Source organism: Galleria mellonella, unplaced genomic scaffold (genome assembly GCF_026898425.1).
Source record: "Galleria mellonella isolate WM207_F2 unplaced genomic scaffold, CSIRO_AGI_GalMel_v1 utg139, whole genome shotgun sequence".
Taxonomy (NCBI): Eukaryota; Metazoa; Arthropoda; class Insecta; order Lepidoptera; family Pyralidae; genus Galleria; species Galleria mellonella.
In genome coordinates, this window is record NW_026441995.1 from 2,535,220 (window position 1) to 2,554,190 (window position 18,971).

At 32.3% G+C, this 18,971-nt stretch overlaps 1 protein-coding gene across 1 annotated transcript in view; it reads right to left on the bottom strand.

Moving 5' to 3' along the window:
- The window catches only part of LOC113512693 (guanylate cyclase 32E-like), a 225,873-nt gene that overhangs the window by 93,290 nt on the left and 113,612 nt on the right, over positions 1-18,971 (bottom strand). The window contains exons 8-9 of the mRNA XM_052903469.1: positions 12,880-12,970; positions 3,923-4,007 (exon numbers count right to left, since the gene is read on the bottom strand). Coding sequence (XP_052759429.1) covers positions 3,923-4,007; positions 12,880-12,970 — 176 coding nt within the window. The remainder of the gene's footprint in view (positions 1-3,922; positions 4,008-12,879; positions 12,971-18,971) is intronic.

Genomic DNA, 18,971 nt, shown 5'->3' on the forward strand with positions numbered 1-18,971 from the left:
TATCCATCTGCCATTACAATATTTTGCATCTATTATATAATATTAACAATATGAATAGGCATGTGAATGAATGTAGATATTGATTCTATGGGAAGTAGTTAAGCATTAAGAGAGAAATTTAAGGAAACAAATGTTCTCGCCGTAACTTCACAATTCTTCGCAGGGGGAAAAGGATTGTTAGTAATGGGGTCTAATTTCCCCATTACTATCAATACACTCTATCAGGTCGACCTCCACGTGGTTCCCCCTGGAAACTCGTGGTTTGTTCTAATGGATTCTATTCTGATGGAATTCGTCACGATGGGCTAACTGACCTGCTTCCATCGTCACCTACTGGTGCCTCGTCAACGTATACTGATAGCGCAGGTGAAGTCACCATTTCATCATCACCCATTACAAAAAATACATATATGCAAACATTTTTTATATATCTTCAACAATTTCCTAAAAACAGCGATCTTAATAATCTTAACTCTCAATATATCAACTCAAACTTACTTTTCCAAAGTATCGTTTAGAAAAAGTTAATGGGTCTTTTATGGGAATAGACATTAAATGTTATAATAAGATACCGAAGGTTATTTTGGATCTGCCTTTTAATAAGTTTAAAACTGTTATTAAGAATACTTATTGAGCAAACCCTATTTATACACTAAACAATTACTTGAATGACAAATGTGCATGGTGTTAATCGATCATGCACGGGATTTTAACGACTATGTAACTAAAGACATAGCATTCAAGTATTCTGACACTTCCCTATGGTTGATTGGGAGAATGCTTTTAGCATTATGTCCGCCATGTACACATATTTGTACTAATGAATAAATAAATAAATAAATATACATAATGTTAACAGAGATTTAAAAGAGTAACTGTTGAGTTTCTTGCGGACTCTTCTCAACAGATAACAACATTCCGAACCCTGCAATACTTAAATAAAAAAAATGACGATTTAAAAGTGCTTGCAAACAAGTCTATTGGAATAAAAATAATTTAAATTTGAATTTGATACCGGGGGAGACCTAAACTAACTTATTATGATCAAATAAACCGTGTTCTTTCTAAAGGAGAAATCAAGAGACTCCGGAACCGACGTGCAGACATGAATCGAGTTATGAGAGTGCAGAATTCAATAGATGTATGTATAGATAGAAATATTTGGCACTTGGTTCTCTCTGTCTACCCTGCAAGGAACTTGGCGTGAAGATAGATAAATAAATAAATAACAAATTGTTTTCTATACCGTTTCTATATGTAGGTATATTATATTTATTATATAACATCTGTAGTTTCTGTTAAAAGCATTCATAATGATTGACCGTACTTCCAGAAATTCTTTAAACTGAGGGCCTACCATGAAATGTTTCCCGAAATTTCGGAGCCAAACGAAACACAAATATAATGTTAAAATTACATAATACATGCTGTTTGGACATATTAAAAATGTTAAAATATTGTTCCTTTGGATTTTTATGATAGGATGTATAACAAAGGAAATGTTAAACTCCATTTATTGATCCGATTTTGGTATAAACAAAAACACGAAATTGAGTCCGAAATTTCGGAATTTTATTTCATGGTAGACCCGCTGGGTCTATAGTACGTATTATATAAATAGTGTCTACGTCGAACTTATGTGTTAATATCTAAAATCAATTTAACAATTTTAAATATTAATTATTAAAAGAGTACTCTGCAATAATCATGTAACAAAATCAATCTTTTGCTAAAAATTTAAATTTTAAATTTGAAACTTATAAAACTATCATACATACATACATACATATCTGTCACGCCTGTCATTTGTTGTTTTTAAAGTATTGCATTTATGTATTACGTATTACGTTCTCAATTTGGTGGTTAATTTTTATTTTTTTATTTTTGTTATCTCGTAATTCGATCAGTTATAAACAGATTAGTGATTTTTTTTTATTTAAAAAGATATGCTTACAAATTAGTTCCATAATTTTTTTTTTAAATCGTTTCAGTGGTTTAATTTTTAAATCGAAATAATTTTTGGTACATTTAAAGTGGATTTTTTATGAAACACAATTTAACTACCAATTACTTTATTTTCCTGAATAATGCAAACACTAAAGTATTTCGTTTAACTGAATATTCGATTATCCGGACTTATTTTCCACTGGTCTAATTGCCGATTTAGAAATGGTAATATGTATTAATTGGGTAAATAGGTATTATATTATATAATCCATTACCTTTATAGTTCGTAACTTTTTTACATCGTATTGTCTAAATGACGTATGTAAAACCTTTACATAATTAAAAAAAATATTAAAATTTAATTATTTTTTTATTTGATTTTGAAACCTCCTATCCAAATTTTCGATTATACAGAATACTTTTTATATTATTCGGATAATCGTGATTCTACTGTAATATTCTTGCTGCATAAAGATTTAACTAATACATAACAAATACAGAAATGCTGGCTAGAAATATATACAATTCTGTGGCATCTTGTAAAACAATATATTTGTTGTCAACCTTAATACAATGTTAATGTGACAGAATACCTTGGACTATCGCCAGGACAGCCAAGGACGAACAGGCTTTCCCACTAGCTAGAGACACGGCTTATTTTTTCTGACAATGGTTTTCCAATAATATATTTTCCGATAGATTTTTATTTGCAGTATTTCTTAGATATTGTATGAAGAGACTTGTTGATATTTATTGAATACGTACATCAAAACATTTATTACACAGTACTTACGGGATTGGAAAATAAACTGGTGTCTATTTAGTAAAGGAAGCATTGTAGAAAAGCATAACTCCATTACTGACATGAACGCAAAAGTTTATAAAAGTGGATGTTTGTTACTCTTTTACGCAAAAACTATTGAAAAAAATTGAAAATAAGTTTGTACCTAGATTAACTACCCTAAGACATAGGATATTTTATATAATAATTTACACGTGAGAAGACACAAGATACACTTAGTAAATGATAAATAATTACTTCACTGAATAAAATACTATGTAGGAAAATTTAGTTTATATTAGGTAATTCTAAATTCAATGATATATACGTACAACAATCATATCAGTCTTTAACTGTACACTGCTGAACACAAGCCTCCCCTTGTGGGATTTTGCCAGTAGCTGTCACGGTTGCCAGGGAGATTGGCAACCACAGTTAGACTTTGGAAATATTTTAAGAGGGAAGCTGCTATCTATCCCTCACCATCCCTTAGTCGCCTTCTACTACACCCACGGGAAAGGAAGGGATGGCCTATTCTTTGCCGGGACCACACGGTCGTACAGTAATATTAACCTCAAATCATAATCTAAGTCTGAACTTTATACTACACAATATACAAAATTTTTAAATAAATATTGTGATATTTATTTACAAATTTTGTACATTACATATATGCGAGGCCAATATATATTGGCCTCACAGTACATGTAAATACCATCACTTAGTTACCATTCCATTTTCATTTATTAAAAATAAATCAAAATTAGTTCAGTAGTTTATTTTTTAAATCAAAATAAAAAAAAATGATATTGCAATATTTTATTGCAATATGCACCAGAGGGAGACTTTGTACAAAAGTCGATTGCTTGGGTACCTCCGTCCCATTCGTGTTTCAACCGTGAAACAGTTGTGTTTGCATAGCTGTATTTTGGTTTGAAGGGTGGGATATGGCGTGAATTTACAGGGTACAGAGGAATAAGATCTGAGTCCTCAGGAATGGCAACGCATGGGGGGTATCATGGACGAAACAGTATACTCTGTTATGTCCATGGTTACTGCTCATCCACCACCACCACGTACCACGTTCCATCAGGGGGGCCGTCAGCTTGTTTCCCATTCTAAGTTGTATAAAAAAAAATGTTAACACAATTAAAAGATCTTATAAAATGTCATAATTATAAGAATGTCACTCACCGATGCATCTTCGAAGAGTTTGTGGTAATTGGGCACGCAAAATGGCGGCGCAGCCGACAGCTCTCTTATCATTTGACAGAGCAATCTGAAAGTAATTTAAACCATTTATAAAATGATAAATATGATATATACCTTCTAACTGATATTTAAAAATGACTTGTAGCCATTTTTTCGTGTCTCTGATTCTATTTATTTATTTATTCTTTATTATACACACTAATTATACATAAAAATATGACAGAGATAACCAAATGTACAAAGCAGTCTCTTCCAACTAACCCAAAGTAGTAAGTAGTAAGGTATTAATGTTACATAGAAAAATAATTTTTATATCAATATATTGTGAACTGATATTAAACAAATTTATTTACTTTTTCGTTTTATAACATTTAGTACAAATTCAGCATTAAAAAAGAGCGTATTTCTTAAAAAGGGTCCCCTTTTCTACCGATAAGACTGTAAGAGGGAAACAATGTTTGCCAGGTTTACTAGTATTTTAATAATAAATTTTATCGTAGTAACTTTTTTCTGCTTTTACTGATTAAAACTGATCAACAGAACAAATTTCCTGAAAAAAAACGTGCGTCGAAAAACAATAGAAAATGTTGAAATGCTTGAACTAAATTTTTCCAAATGTGAACTTTTCATTCCGGATAGTTTATCTAATAAAGATGAAGTAATTTCTAAATTTAACACCCTGGCTCCAAATATCAAAATTTTAAATGAAAGTTCACTTCACCTCCTTGGATCACCTATTTTTGATGAATCTTTCCCCAGCTTTGTGGAAAACAAAATTAGTAAGTTCTGTTCAAATTCCGACCGCCTCCTAAATATCAACACTCACATCGCATATAATATTATTCGATACTGCCTTTTTGTACCCAATTTTACTCAAGTTCTTCGTAGTACACCCTTTTGGAAATATCCAGACCTCACCGCAAAATTTGATGAAAAAATAAAGTGCATTCTGAGCTCCCTCTTTAATATCACTTTCGAAGACCGTATATGGACTCAGGCCTCTTTGCCGGTCAGGCATGGGGGCCTGGGAATCCGCCAAATCTCCCATATCTCTCTACCAGCTTTTCTATCATCAGCGCACGGTACGCAGAATCTCGTGAAAAAAATACTAACACCTTTTTTCGGTGATTTCGAGATAGCTTACCTGCCTGAGGCTAGAAAAGCTTGGTCTCTGGCTTGTCCCAATGTAGCTTCTCCCATAAATCCCAAAATCCAGAGGCAATGGGATGAGCCCATTAATGATTTATACAGAACTTCGTTACTAGACTCTTCCCAGAACTCTGCTGAAAGCGCCCGTCTTCTCGCGGTGTCCAAATGGGAATCTGGCCTTTGGTTACACACAATTCCCTCACCTCATATCGGAACATTATTGGATAACGCAACGTTTAGACTCTCAATCTCTCTCAGATTGGGGGCCAAAACGAATGCTCCCCATTACTGCAGGTGTGGGGACAACGTCAGTGCCTTGGGACACCATGGCCTATCTTGCCTTAAGAGTGCTGGGCGCTTGCTGCGCCACTCAGCTATTAATGACATTCTCCGTCGGGCTCTTGTCACCGCGGGCGTGCCTGCCATTCTAGAACCTCCTGGTTTGATACGTGACGATGGCAAGAGACCTGACGGGATGTCCTTGGTACCTTGGAGGATGGGACGTCCGCTTGTATGGGACTTCACCTGCGTTGACACGGTGGCACCGTCTCACCTTCCAAGTACATCCAAGAGGGCTGGTGCCGCCGCAACACACCAGGAGTCTATCAAGCGCCGTAAATATTCATCCCTTGGTAATGGATATATATTTGCGGCGTTTGGAGTTGAAACTCTGGGTCCGTGGGGCCCCGAGGCCATGAATCTTTTCAAAGAGATCTCACGCCGGCTGGTGGAAACCTCTGGTGATCAGAAGGCTGGCCTATACTTTGGTCAACGCATTTCCATTGCTATTCAGCGTGGAAATGCAGCAAGTATCCTAGGCACTCTACCAGCTGGCAGTGATCTCAAAGAAATTTTTTATCTTTAATTATATATATTTTTAATTTTTTTAATGTTATATTGGTTTAAGTAATATTCTGTTATTATTTCTTCTTGTAAATAAAGTTATATTCAGTAAAAAAAAAAAAAAAAAAAAAAAAAAAATAGAAAATTAAGACTTCTATAACAGAGTATATAAATAATTTCATACTTTAACGAAAAGGTAACCACGCTTTCTAAAAATTATTATTTTTAAACCTTATGTTCGTTTTTATTCAATAACTATATAAACACAAGAGATTACTGTACTCGCAGTGTACGAGGCGAGACGTTGTGACGCAAAGCGCTAAACGGTCCCTGAAAAAGACTTCCGGATTAAGCCGAAACAATAATCGGAAACGACAAAAATACAGTTCATTAATATCTCTCATATTTATATAGAGATTTTCTAGAAATTGTTACAAAAACACTCTATAAATAAAGTTAGATTATATATATTTAGTTATAGTTAGTTATAGTAAGCATTTGCCAATATGTCTAAAACCTAGCATTCTGTACTATCCACCTAGTGACCTACAATTTTTCAGTAGCATAAACATAGTAATCTTATTTTCTAAGCTTGTGTTTATTTTCATCCGATGTCTACATGCACATGTTACAATTCTCATTCACATGTTACAGAGTTCATTAATTTCCCATTACATATGTATACAGATAACATAGTAATCTATATAATTAAAAGTCAATCGCTAAATATATGTATGTAAGCGTATCACTTCAGAATAGTTGCACCTATTTGGCTAATTCTATTTTATTGTTTGTAGTTGTCTGAACAAGTTATGTATAAAAGTAAGTATTTGAAAAATTGTACGGGAAAAAATCAATGCGATGCCGAGACGAGAAGCTACTAAAATGTAATATCCTATTGCAATGGTAAAAATTCGGAGAAAATCTTTTTATGCAATAGTGAAAAAAATTACAAATATACAGAACACATATAGAAAGTTTGCTGAGGTTTTAGATTCATAACAGTTTTCCTATACAGTTGTAATTTGTCTATGAACATAGAGAAGTTTGTCGTCTGATAGCTGTTCCAGAACTGGCAAACAGCCAGTGTCGGACCTTCAGAATTATGAGTCTGGGAAATTGGTATAACGAGCAACGACTAGCTTTGAATGCTTTGAGCCACGGACTTAATGATATATTCTGAGACTTCAAATTAATTAGATTATTCTATATCTATATGAAAAAAATGAAAAAATCTATGAGTTACCCATTTGAGAACTGGACCCGCCATGTATATGAGATAGTGTTGCCATATTAGCTTTTTTCTTTCATAAAAATTTAGGTAAAAAAATTAGAAAAAATAATTGAGTAAAAATTAAAAAATCGCATTTTTAAGTTAACGGTCTCCCATTACCGTCACCGTACCTTCTCTTTTTAAAGTCGCTTAATATGCCTGTTCCATAATCTACTTCGCCTGAAAGTTTTTCCTTTATTAAATATTTTCCTTTTTAATTCCAACAAGATTACGGACTCCCGACGATAGTTTAAAAATTAGGCTATAATGGATTTTCCATAACTGGATTATCCAGTTTAGATGGATAAATTTGAAAATGATGTTATCATGTTCATTTAATCTTCTATGTACTAAAAATAGCTTTATCGTCTTTGAATACATTTATTTTTCCCCTGTAAAAGCACAAATAGGTATTATAATAATAGATATAATAGATGTCGCTACTGGTAACTTGTCAATTTTTAAATGACTTCCGAAAATATTAATTTCTCAGTTTTTAGGTTCTCAATTCAGCTGTTTTTTTTTTTTTGTTGTCTTGTAACTCCGTCAACTGTGTGTCAATTTGGAGAATACTTTTTTATCTGAATGGACACAGATTACAAATTGGTCCTAAAATTTATCAAAGTTAATCCAGTAGTTTAATTTTTAAATAAAAATGACTGATTCTGCTATAACTGAAGAGATTTTTTTTTGTAGAACACAATATTAATGGACACATGTTTCTTTAGAAGAAAAATGTTCATTTATACTAATAGAAGGCTGATAAATATTTCAATTTGACCTATAGAACAATTTGTGTTTATTTTTTAAATAGTGTCGTTTGTTTTGTAGCCAGTTAAAAACAACAAAAGTATTTGAACGTACACTATCAAGCATACTAACAACATACCTCCAGCTGTGAAATTAATACTTTGGCCTTAGAATTTGCTAATATGTTGGGAAAATTAAAAAAAAAAACAAGCTTTTAAATCAACTTGTGTAATGCTTGTTTCTCAAGTTAATGGCATTAAAAAAATACGCTGCTATCTATCATCATATCAGCCTTTAACTGTGCATTGCTGAACAGAAACCTCCCTCTTGGAATGTTTTAAGAGGGACGCTGCTGCCCATCCTTCGCCTATCCCTTTCCCATAGTCGCCTCTTACAACGCACACGAGAAAAGAAGGGATGACAACTGTGTTACGGTCAGGTCAATTATTCGTAATTTCTATTGAAGTAAGCTATAAACACTTTATTTGTGAGTATAAACATTTGTTTCTACGTCGTTTAAAGCTAATAATAGTAAATATATCAGTACTTACTAACTACGAACTAAGAACTAGTAAAAATGCTCTAATAAAGATCTCTGTTAAACTGCGTTTACAAATTATTGATGTAAATGGTACTTTCAAAAGTCCATGCAAATATGTGTACGTCAATAAATAAAAAATGATTTATTAATCTGTCTTCACACCAGATCCATTGCGGGTGGGCGGAGAAATTACAAAAAAAATTTGAAATAAATTATCTCTGTAATATATACATGGACACAATTGAATATAAAACTTGTAGTAAAGATAAATTTTGATTTCTCAACGTTAACAATACCTATCACTAGTTTTACGCACTTGTTACATATTTATTTTAAATTATATTAATTTTCTTAAATATCTTGTGTCAAAATGTGTACCTACATTTATTAATAAAAATTAAAATAACTACTTTAAATATAATAAAGTATTAAAATTATTATTATACCGAATTTGGTAATAAATTATTCTTGTAATGTACCTATATAAAACACTAATTTATATATATTTATTGAAAAAAAAAACAAAGGAATATTATGGCGCGTGAAAAATTATTATTGTTCGTTATTCGTCATTGAACTTAAAAAGTAGAATTGTGTTTTTGATTTTCGCGCATTGTTTGAGAAAAATACTATACAAGCCTTGGCCACAACTAGGCATTGATGGACTCACATATGTGTACCTCGGCTACGCCTCGGCCAACGTTTGCACGTTCGTCCATCAATGCCTCAGTCGTTGGCCCCTGCAGTAATGTACTAATATTGTATAAAGTCCAGATAGATATTTGGTTTCTACAAATGTAATTATTTTACAATACAATTATTACATAATATGTACATATTATGTAATAATTGTACATATAATAAAATGTACAAAATAATATGTACATATAAATTGTACGTTGTAACGTACAATTTATGCTATATGTCTTTAAATTATTAATTGTTAAATAAAATTAATAGTTTTGAGTTTCGATTTATAATCGTATACAGAATCGATACAATTGACGTAACGTGTAAACGTTACGTCAAATATAATATAGATATCAAATACAATAATATTTTCTTGATTACATTGCCAGTCTACACACACACACACATATATATGTAGGGTATATATAAGGTAGGCTGTAATTATTATTTGAAGTAAGTTATTTAATCTATAAATCAATACCATATAAGGTGGTCAGAATTGCTTAAGGAGTTAATAGAAAAAAAGGCTTGAAAGAAGCTTTAAAGGAATAGAAAGAGGTGAAAAGATTTTATCATTTAAGTTATCAAAACTGATTTTATCAATTTAATAAAATGTTACTTTATAGTTAATAAACAAGTGAGAATATTATTTTGTGTAGGTATAATTTACAACCTATACATGTTTCGATACTCGTAAACATGTTTATTTCCAAACCAATAAACATGTAAGGAAGTTCGCTAGATAATTTACAAATAAATTTTTAAAAGGACATTATTTTCAAACATTAGTACATCTATTTTTTTTTTTTTTTATTTATAAAAGATACACCAATAATAATATGTTCATAATAATTAAACAGACTATGTGCAATGTTATAATAAGTAAATTTACTTGAATATTTCTTTCTTTCTTTCTAAGCTTAAGGCTCGATGAACCTACCAATTAAAGGCATATCTTACAGATAAGTGTTAATGTATACCAAAGTAACAATCATACAATAAGTAAGACTTAAGTATTTAAGGTATAAATGTGCCATTTCTTTTGTTATTGAAAATATAAATCAGGTAAGTATATATACACAGGTCGCCCATTGTTTTCTCATTGTGATTATTTCTTATAATTATTTATATTTATAATAAGTTTACTATTGTAATCTTTTGAAGGGAACAATAAAGAGTATCTATCTATCTATCTATCTATTTATACACATATAGTATATATACATATAGTAGAAATATTTTTTTTTAATTTAGACAAAAAATCGACTTCAGTTCAAAACCAGTAAATTTTTTTTATGCAACTTAGAATGGCAAACAAGCTGACGGCCCACCGTCGCCTATAGACTTGAGCAGTACCATGGACATACTGTTTCGCCTATGATACCCCCTATGCGTTGCCATTCCTTAGAAATCAGCTGTTATTCCTCTGTACCCTGTAAATCACTGCTGTTAACAGTAGAAACACGAATGGGACGGAGATGCCCAAGCAAACTACTTTTGTATAAAAGCTCCCTTTGATGTTATTTTAATTTAAACAACTAAAGAATTGAACAAATTGTGATAAAATTTCTATGGAACCAATCTATAAGTATAATCTTTCAGATAATCAATTTTCCAAATTGGTTTACAACTGACAAAGTTGTGATAAATATTAAAAAAAAACAATATAATTCAATTAAGAACCTCTTATTTTCAAAGTTGGTTGAAAGTAATATACTAAGAGAAAAACTCCTTTTTGAAGTCACATAAATATATTAAAGTTTACCTGCTCAGCGAACAAAGCTATAAGCAGTGTAATGGCCTAATAAGTGGGAGCCATTAAGACGGTACAAGTGCGTAATGGGAATAAACAAACCCATTGCTATATATATATACCACGATGGTTTCAAGGGGAAACCGCGTGAACGTCAACCTGATAGGGTATTGTTAACAATAGGGACTGACCTCCCCATTACTAACAATCCCTTCCCCCTATCTTTCCCTACTTTCCATCAGGTGGGCCGTCAGCTTGTTTGCCATTCTGTTGTATAAAAAAAAAGATAACTTGTACCTCCCTGAGGTCGAAAAACATTTTCCAAAGGTGTCTTTTACTAAGGTGTCTCTGAATAACTTTTCATAGTATCTTTACATAGACATCACTCTGACAACCAAAATTTAACCAAATAAATATTCCACTGTTTATGTTTATTTTACTTTATTAAAAAATATTTAAAAAATGTATATAAATTTAATAATTCACTAGCTATTCCCCATAACATGTGAACACCATGGATATCACAAAATAAACATGTATACCTCATGAACGAAACAAAGATGTTATTGCAAATGACTTTATGTATGGTCTCGCGCTGATGAAATTATATCAAATGCTTAACTAGTCAAGGGGGAAGGGATTGTTAATAATATGAGCTTTTAGTCCCATTATGTACTTACAATATACTCTGTCAGGTAGACCTCCACGTGGTCTCCCTGGAAACCATCACGCTGAATTCCAGTGTACTCATCACAACGGGCTAACTGACCTGCCCTTTCATTTTCACCTATCATTCCTTCCTAGTGCCATGCCAGCGCATACCGATAACGCAGGCAGGGTTACCGTTTCATTATCAACCATTAAAAACAAATGGTTCGTCATATACCATCATAGTTGCGGCCGTCGATTGTCTATTTCTGAACGTACATATAATACGTATGCATAGAAATAGGATATTTAATGGAAAATAATCTATTACGAATCTCAATTCAAATTTAATACGATTTCGAGGAAAACATTCCATCTTGATTATCTCATACTGTAAATACACTTATAATTAAAGCGTATAGTGCGTAATTCAAAGAGAAATAAATTACATTGCCAGTAACAAAAGATCCATTCCAATCTATCCATTCCAACACATGGGGAGGGGGGGGGGGGGGATATCATGGGCGAAACAGTATACTCTGTTATATCCATGGTACTGCTTATGTCTAGAGGCGACGGTTACCACTTTCCATCAGGTGGGCCGTCAGCTTGTTTGCCATTCTGATTTGCATAAAAACACATGTAACTTAAGATGTTTATTGTTAAATTTTCGTAAGCACACATTATATTTTAATGTAACCACTACCGGTTCAACTTACGTGTAATTAACTCGAGAAAGTTCGACTAGTTTCGGGACCATTCGGGACCCTTAGTCGTGAGCAACATCATTCAAACGTTTTAATTATACATAAATTAAACCAGAGTTATTGCATTAAAATATAACTTAGGACTCACATAAGTAACAGTCCTGAGACACCTGCGTCTACTAATTTCATACAATGCATTTGAGGTCGTCGTTCAATCTAGTGGGGGTTATATTACACTGCATTTGTGTTTGCGGGTTTTTTTTACTTTTTACCCATCATATATCATTATCATCATCATATCAGCCTTTAACTGTCCACTGCTAAACATAAACAATCTCCTTGGGAGGTTTTGCCAGTAGCTGCCACACTTGGCAGGTGAATTAGCAACCGCAGTTAGATTTTGCAGATTTTTGAAGAGGGACGCTGTTGCCCATCCCTCACGTTCCCTTAGTTACGACACCAACAGAAAAGAAAAGGGTGGTAGACCAGCCCTTTCTTTCCAGTTGCTGTTGGTGTTGTGGCGTTGGTGGTCCCGGCACAGAATCTATTCTACCACATGACCACACGATCACCATAGATACTTACGAGTAATGAGGGTTCGTCGGAAATGATGGAGTCAGCTTGAGAACTGCCCGGAACGCCAGGATATCGGTGCTGCTGTTTTGGCCCAGGTGGTCTATGAAAGAAATAAAAATTTATTAATTATCTATTATTACCTATACCTATATTAATCTATACTTATAATAAATCTGTAGAGAGGTCATTTCTGTACATGAAATATATTTCCAAAATAACTATCAGGCGGTGATTAGTGATAGATACTGATGCCAAAAATGCAATTAGTAAAATTTTTGTCTGTCTGTCTGTATGTTCGTTATAGAAACAAAAACTACCAAACGGAATTTAATGAAACTTGGACTTTTCATCACGCTACGATCAATAGGAGCAGAGCAATGAAGGGAAATGTTGGGAAAATAGGAGAAGTTACTCCATTTTTAAGCTGCCGTCGCGTGTGCAGCCTTAATGGCCACTTTTAAAAATGTAAAAATGTCCACCCGTGCGAAGCCGGGACGGGCCGCTAGTAAATAATAAATAAATAAATAGTAAATAAATAATAATTCATAATTCACTGCTCATCTCAAAGATTGATTCGATCTAATCTTACTAATAGAATAAAATTATGATTATAGTCGATATCTCTGCGAGTACGTAGAAGATCTTATTAGATATTAATATTTAAATCCTTAGATATTAAAATCCTTCATATTGATTTTTATTAAATAAAAATCAATATGAAGGATTTTAATATTGTCTGTCTATCTGTATGTTTTTTCTTAGTATTACATAAAAACTGCATAACCAAATTAGATGCAAACATCAAACTCACTTTTTTTTCATGCTACTTAGAATGGCAAACAAGCTGACGGCCCACCTGATGGAAAGTGGTAACCGTCGCCTATAGACATGAGCAGTACCATGGACATAACAGAGTGTACTCTTTCACCCATGATACCCCCAATGTGTTGCCATTCCTGAGGACTCAGGTATTATTCCTCTGTACCTTATAAATTCACTGCCATATCCCACCCTTCAAACTGAAACAGCAATGCAAACACAACTGCTTCACTTTTACAATATTAGTAAGGATTCACGAGAGCATTTCACGTATGACATCAGAGTTTGCAATTAAATACTGTGCACAATATACGCATATTAATCGTATAAAGTAAATAAATATCTCATGGTAACTGCAGTACGTGAACGGAATAAACTGTATACCGTTTACATAACTGCAAATATCACGTAACCGACGTGCTTGTATAAATAAATAGATGAATGTTGATAAAATTCAAGTGAAAATTAATAATCTTACTAATATCAATTAGTATTGTTTTTTATACAACTTAGAATGGCAAACAAGCTGACGGCCCACCTGATGAAAAGTGGTAACCGTCGCCTATAGACATGAGCAGTACCATGGACATAACAGAGTATACTGTTTCGCCCATGATACTCCTCATGCGTTGCCATTTCTGAGGACTCAGGTGTTATTCCTTTGTACCCTGTAAATTCACTGCCATATCCCACACTTCAAACACAACTGCTTTACGGTTGAATGGGACAGAGGAATATTTACAATATATTTTAAATATATTATAAATAATCTTTATAATTTTACGTACACGTATGCGAATTATTATTTATTTATTCATATTACAAAAAGATTTGGCTTATAGTTTTACGACCGGCCGCCTGCCTGACGTCAACAATCCAATCTGGGAACGGAACTTGGACGTTCTGGACGTAACGTTTGGGAATGCATTTAATTTTTTTTTAATATATATACGTATATATATATATATATCTATATATATATATATATATATATATATATATATATATATATATATATATATATATATATATATACGGACAATAAACTCATATAAGATGTATGCTAAATTAACATATGGAAAATTAGTTTCTTTATTAAGTGCACTCAATCAGTAATTACACGGTTTCATATCTTATGTATTCAGCCATTCACCCAATTTTATAATATTATATGTAAAATAAGAATTAATGTGTTTATTACCATTTTTTACAAATGCATTACAGTAATTACAAGATTAGTAGAAAATATATTAATAAATATATTATGAAGTACCGGTATGCCTGACAATAGGTTAATAGGCACAAACTGACCTTTTGCTGGACTCCTGCAAGATATATACAAATATATAAAATATTTTCTTATTATTTGACAACACAACATATATATATATATATATATATATATATATATATATATATATATATATATATATATATATATATATATATATATATATATATATATATATATATATATATATATATATATTCTTTATTACACTAAAACATACAGTAACAACAATAAGTTAATAACAATGTTAGCAAAGGAAAAAAATATTATTAAATCTAAGATTAAAACATGGAAATCATACACCAACATTTATTGCGTATTTGAAAATATTTCAAAGCGAGAGAGTTTTGAAGCTGCACCCTCTATACCAAATCAGGTTAAGTGTTACTCTTCAACAAATCCTCAAGAGTTTCAACGCATGAACGGTCATCAAAGTATACCACACTGATTACAGTATGGTATATTAATTCATTGTACTATTCAAATCTATAGGCAACAGTTACCACACTTCATTAGGTGCGTTGTAAGCTCATTTTCTATTTAATTAAATACAAAAATTTAATACCTAGCACTCGTATATACCAGAAATATGTAATTGTTTTCTCCTATATTTACAAAGTTTCGCAAAAATACCGAAATTATATTTTATTTCTGTAAAATTTCTTAAATTTAAGCCATAAAAGTTGTGTTGCTATATACAGTCAATGCAATAAATTCGTATCATAATTAGTTAGTTACTAAAACTAAACACTCGGTTAGTTAGTAAAACTAAACAATCGGTTAGTTAGTAAAACTATACACTCAGTTAGTAAAACTAAACAGTCGGTTAGTTAGTAAAACTAAACACTAGGTTAGTTAGTAAAAGTAAACACTCGGTTAGTTAGTAAAAGTAAACACTCGGCTAGTTAGTAAGACTAAACACTCGGTTAGTTAGTAAAAGTAAACACTCGGTTAGTTAGTAAAACTAAACAATCGGTTAGTTAGTAAAAGTAAACACTCGGTTAGTTCGTAAAACTAAACACTAGGTTAGTTAGTAAAAATAAACAGTCGGTTAGTTAGTAAAAGTAAACACTCGGTTAGTTAGTAAAACTAAACACTAGGTTAGTTAGTAAAACTAAACAATCGGTTAGTTAGTAAAACTAAACACTCGGCTAGTTAGTAAGACTAAACACTCGGTTAGTTAGTAAAACTAAACACTCGGCTAGTTAGTAAGACTAAACCAACTTATAATGTTTTATTATGAAATTTTAATTATTTTATTCGATTCCATTCATTTAAAGGCTGTTTGCTTTACATCAGTTATTTATATTGACTAATTTCAGCATAGTCTTTTAGGTTTCAACACCATCAAAACATAACAGTACAACCTGGTATTGCAGGCGTCAGTTGGCTACAGTGATCGTTTACCATCAGACAAGCTGTATGCTTCGGCTTTTGGCCACCTTTTTTAATATAAAAAAATATATAATCAATTTAGTGGAGAAAATTTATGTATTTCATGAATTATTTTTCTACGTAACACTGTCGACGCAAAAGGGAGATAACAAAATACACTGTGTCATGAATAAGTTTTACGCAACAGTATCTCCCTTTTCTTTTAGGGTATCTACGTAATTGTTTGTGAGACCGTCTGGTAGTAGAAATTTCATATAGGGCTGCCCATTTTTATTTTTAAGTGACTCAAAAAAAAAGCTTTCCTGAACTCAGTGGCATTTTTATTTATATAAAAATGTTATCTATTTGTTTAATATGAAAATAAAATTATATTCCCGTATTATTAAAGGGATTATTAGTAATGAGGTCTAATAGCCTCATTGCTAACAATATACCCTTTAAGGTCGAACTCCACGCGGTTAATTCTTGTCGAATTCATCATTGTAGGCCAACTGACTTACAGTCATTCTCACCTATCATCTTCCACTGGTGCCGCCGGTATATACCAATAGCGCGGACGGTAACCATTTGATTTTCACTCATAAAAAAAATAGTGGAGAAGAGAAATGAAAGGAATTGTTAGTAATGGGTTCTAGTAGCCCCATTGCTAGCAATATACCTCATCAGATCGACAGCGACGCGATTCCCTCTGGAAGCCATTGTGGTTAGTTATCTTTTATCCTCGTTTACCAGAGAGAGACATTGTACAAAAGTCGATTGCTTGAGTACCTCTGTCCCATTCGTGTTTCTACCTTGAAGCAGTTGTGTTTGCAAGGCTGTGTTTCGGTTTGAAGGGTGGGATATGGCGTGAATTTACTGGGTACAGAGGAATAACACCTGAGTCCTCAGGAATGGCAATGCATGGGGGTATCATGGGTGAAACAGTATACTCTGTTATGTCCATGGTACTGCTCATGTCTATAGGCGACGGTTACCACTTTCCATCAGGTGGGCCGTCACCTTGTTTGTCATTCTAAGTTGAATAAAAAAAAACTGATGTGATAAATTGTAAACAAATGAAATAAAAAATTCGCTATTTGTTTATTATTTTGTGTTAGATCGATACTATAAGAAGAGAAGAAAATATTTGGAATCGCAGACCAGTACAAAACCCCAACTGCACAGGGCTGACCTTATTTTATCCAACTCGACTTCACTGTGTACTTACTCTTTACACGACATGAAAAAGTTAAACTCGGAAGCAACGGATATGTTTGATTACATCCTCCCAAATCCGAATGTAAAATCAGAATGTGACAACCCTAAAAATGCTTGTAAAATGTCAATTTAAACAAAAGAGTATTTACCAGCGATACTGTTGATATATTTATATATATATGTACTAGTATTTAGCAGCGTGACCAAGATGTATATATATGTATATATATATATAATGAGTAGGGATATATATTTACATTATTACATGTATCACATCTGCATATTTAGAAATAATAGAATTGTCATCGTGCCTCTGATCTGCCTCCAAAGGTTGCCTGGAAGAGATCGCTTTTAGCGATAAGATCGCCCATTGTTTTCTCATTGTGATTATTTCTTGTAATTGTTTATGTTTATAATAAGTTTACTATTGTAATCTTTTGAAGGAAACAATAAAGAGTATCTATCTGTCTATTTTGACTGATGGTAATAATAATTAATGCTTATCTTTGATCATTTAATAAACCTTTATGTAGAAAATCACGTCAAAAAGTTGTATTATACCCGAGGGAGACTTTGTACAAAAGTATTCTAAAAATGCTTCGGTATAATAGGTAAGTAATAAGTATTCTAGCAGGTGTAATTATTGACATTACATATTGTATTTATTAGAAAGAGAAATAGATAAATTTTCTTCAATCAGTTATTTTTGCTATCCGGCCAACTTGGTGAGAGAGATGATATCAATCAATCAAACAATTAATTAATCAATCAATCAAGCAAACACGCAATCGAGTAATCAAACAATCGATTAATCGATTGATCAATCTGTGAATCAATTAATCAAACTAATTAATTAAAAACTAAATAATTAATAAATCATATTATTTAATTTACTGAATAAAAGTTGTTTTTATACCACTGAGGAACCAACCTGACAGTCTGCAGTTATATAGTAGCCCATGAACGCCTACAATACTGCGCGTTGCTCTGAAGAAACCTCTTTACCCTTTTTTTTTTGAGGAAGAAGAAGAAAGACTAACAAAGTAACAAACTAAAAAATATTAGTCTATAATCTGCCCTATATCGGCGTGTATATATATAAATATATATACGAGTATATATATAGATTATGTATATTTGATACATGTTTATTTCTGTAAGATGCAATCTTCTATGAAAACATTACAGCGCACAGCTTACAGTTTTCAATCAACTCTGGTTGCACACAGTGTCGCTACTGCTATAACAAAATTCTTGTTAGTGCACAGCTTGTGTATTCTGAATATGTCAACATCTTACAGAACAGTGTCACAGTATAAGGGTATTCCTAGTATATATGCTGTATTTCTGCAACGCCTATTATGACATCCAATTAGTGGCACGTATGTTGATGTAGAAC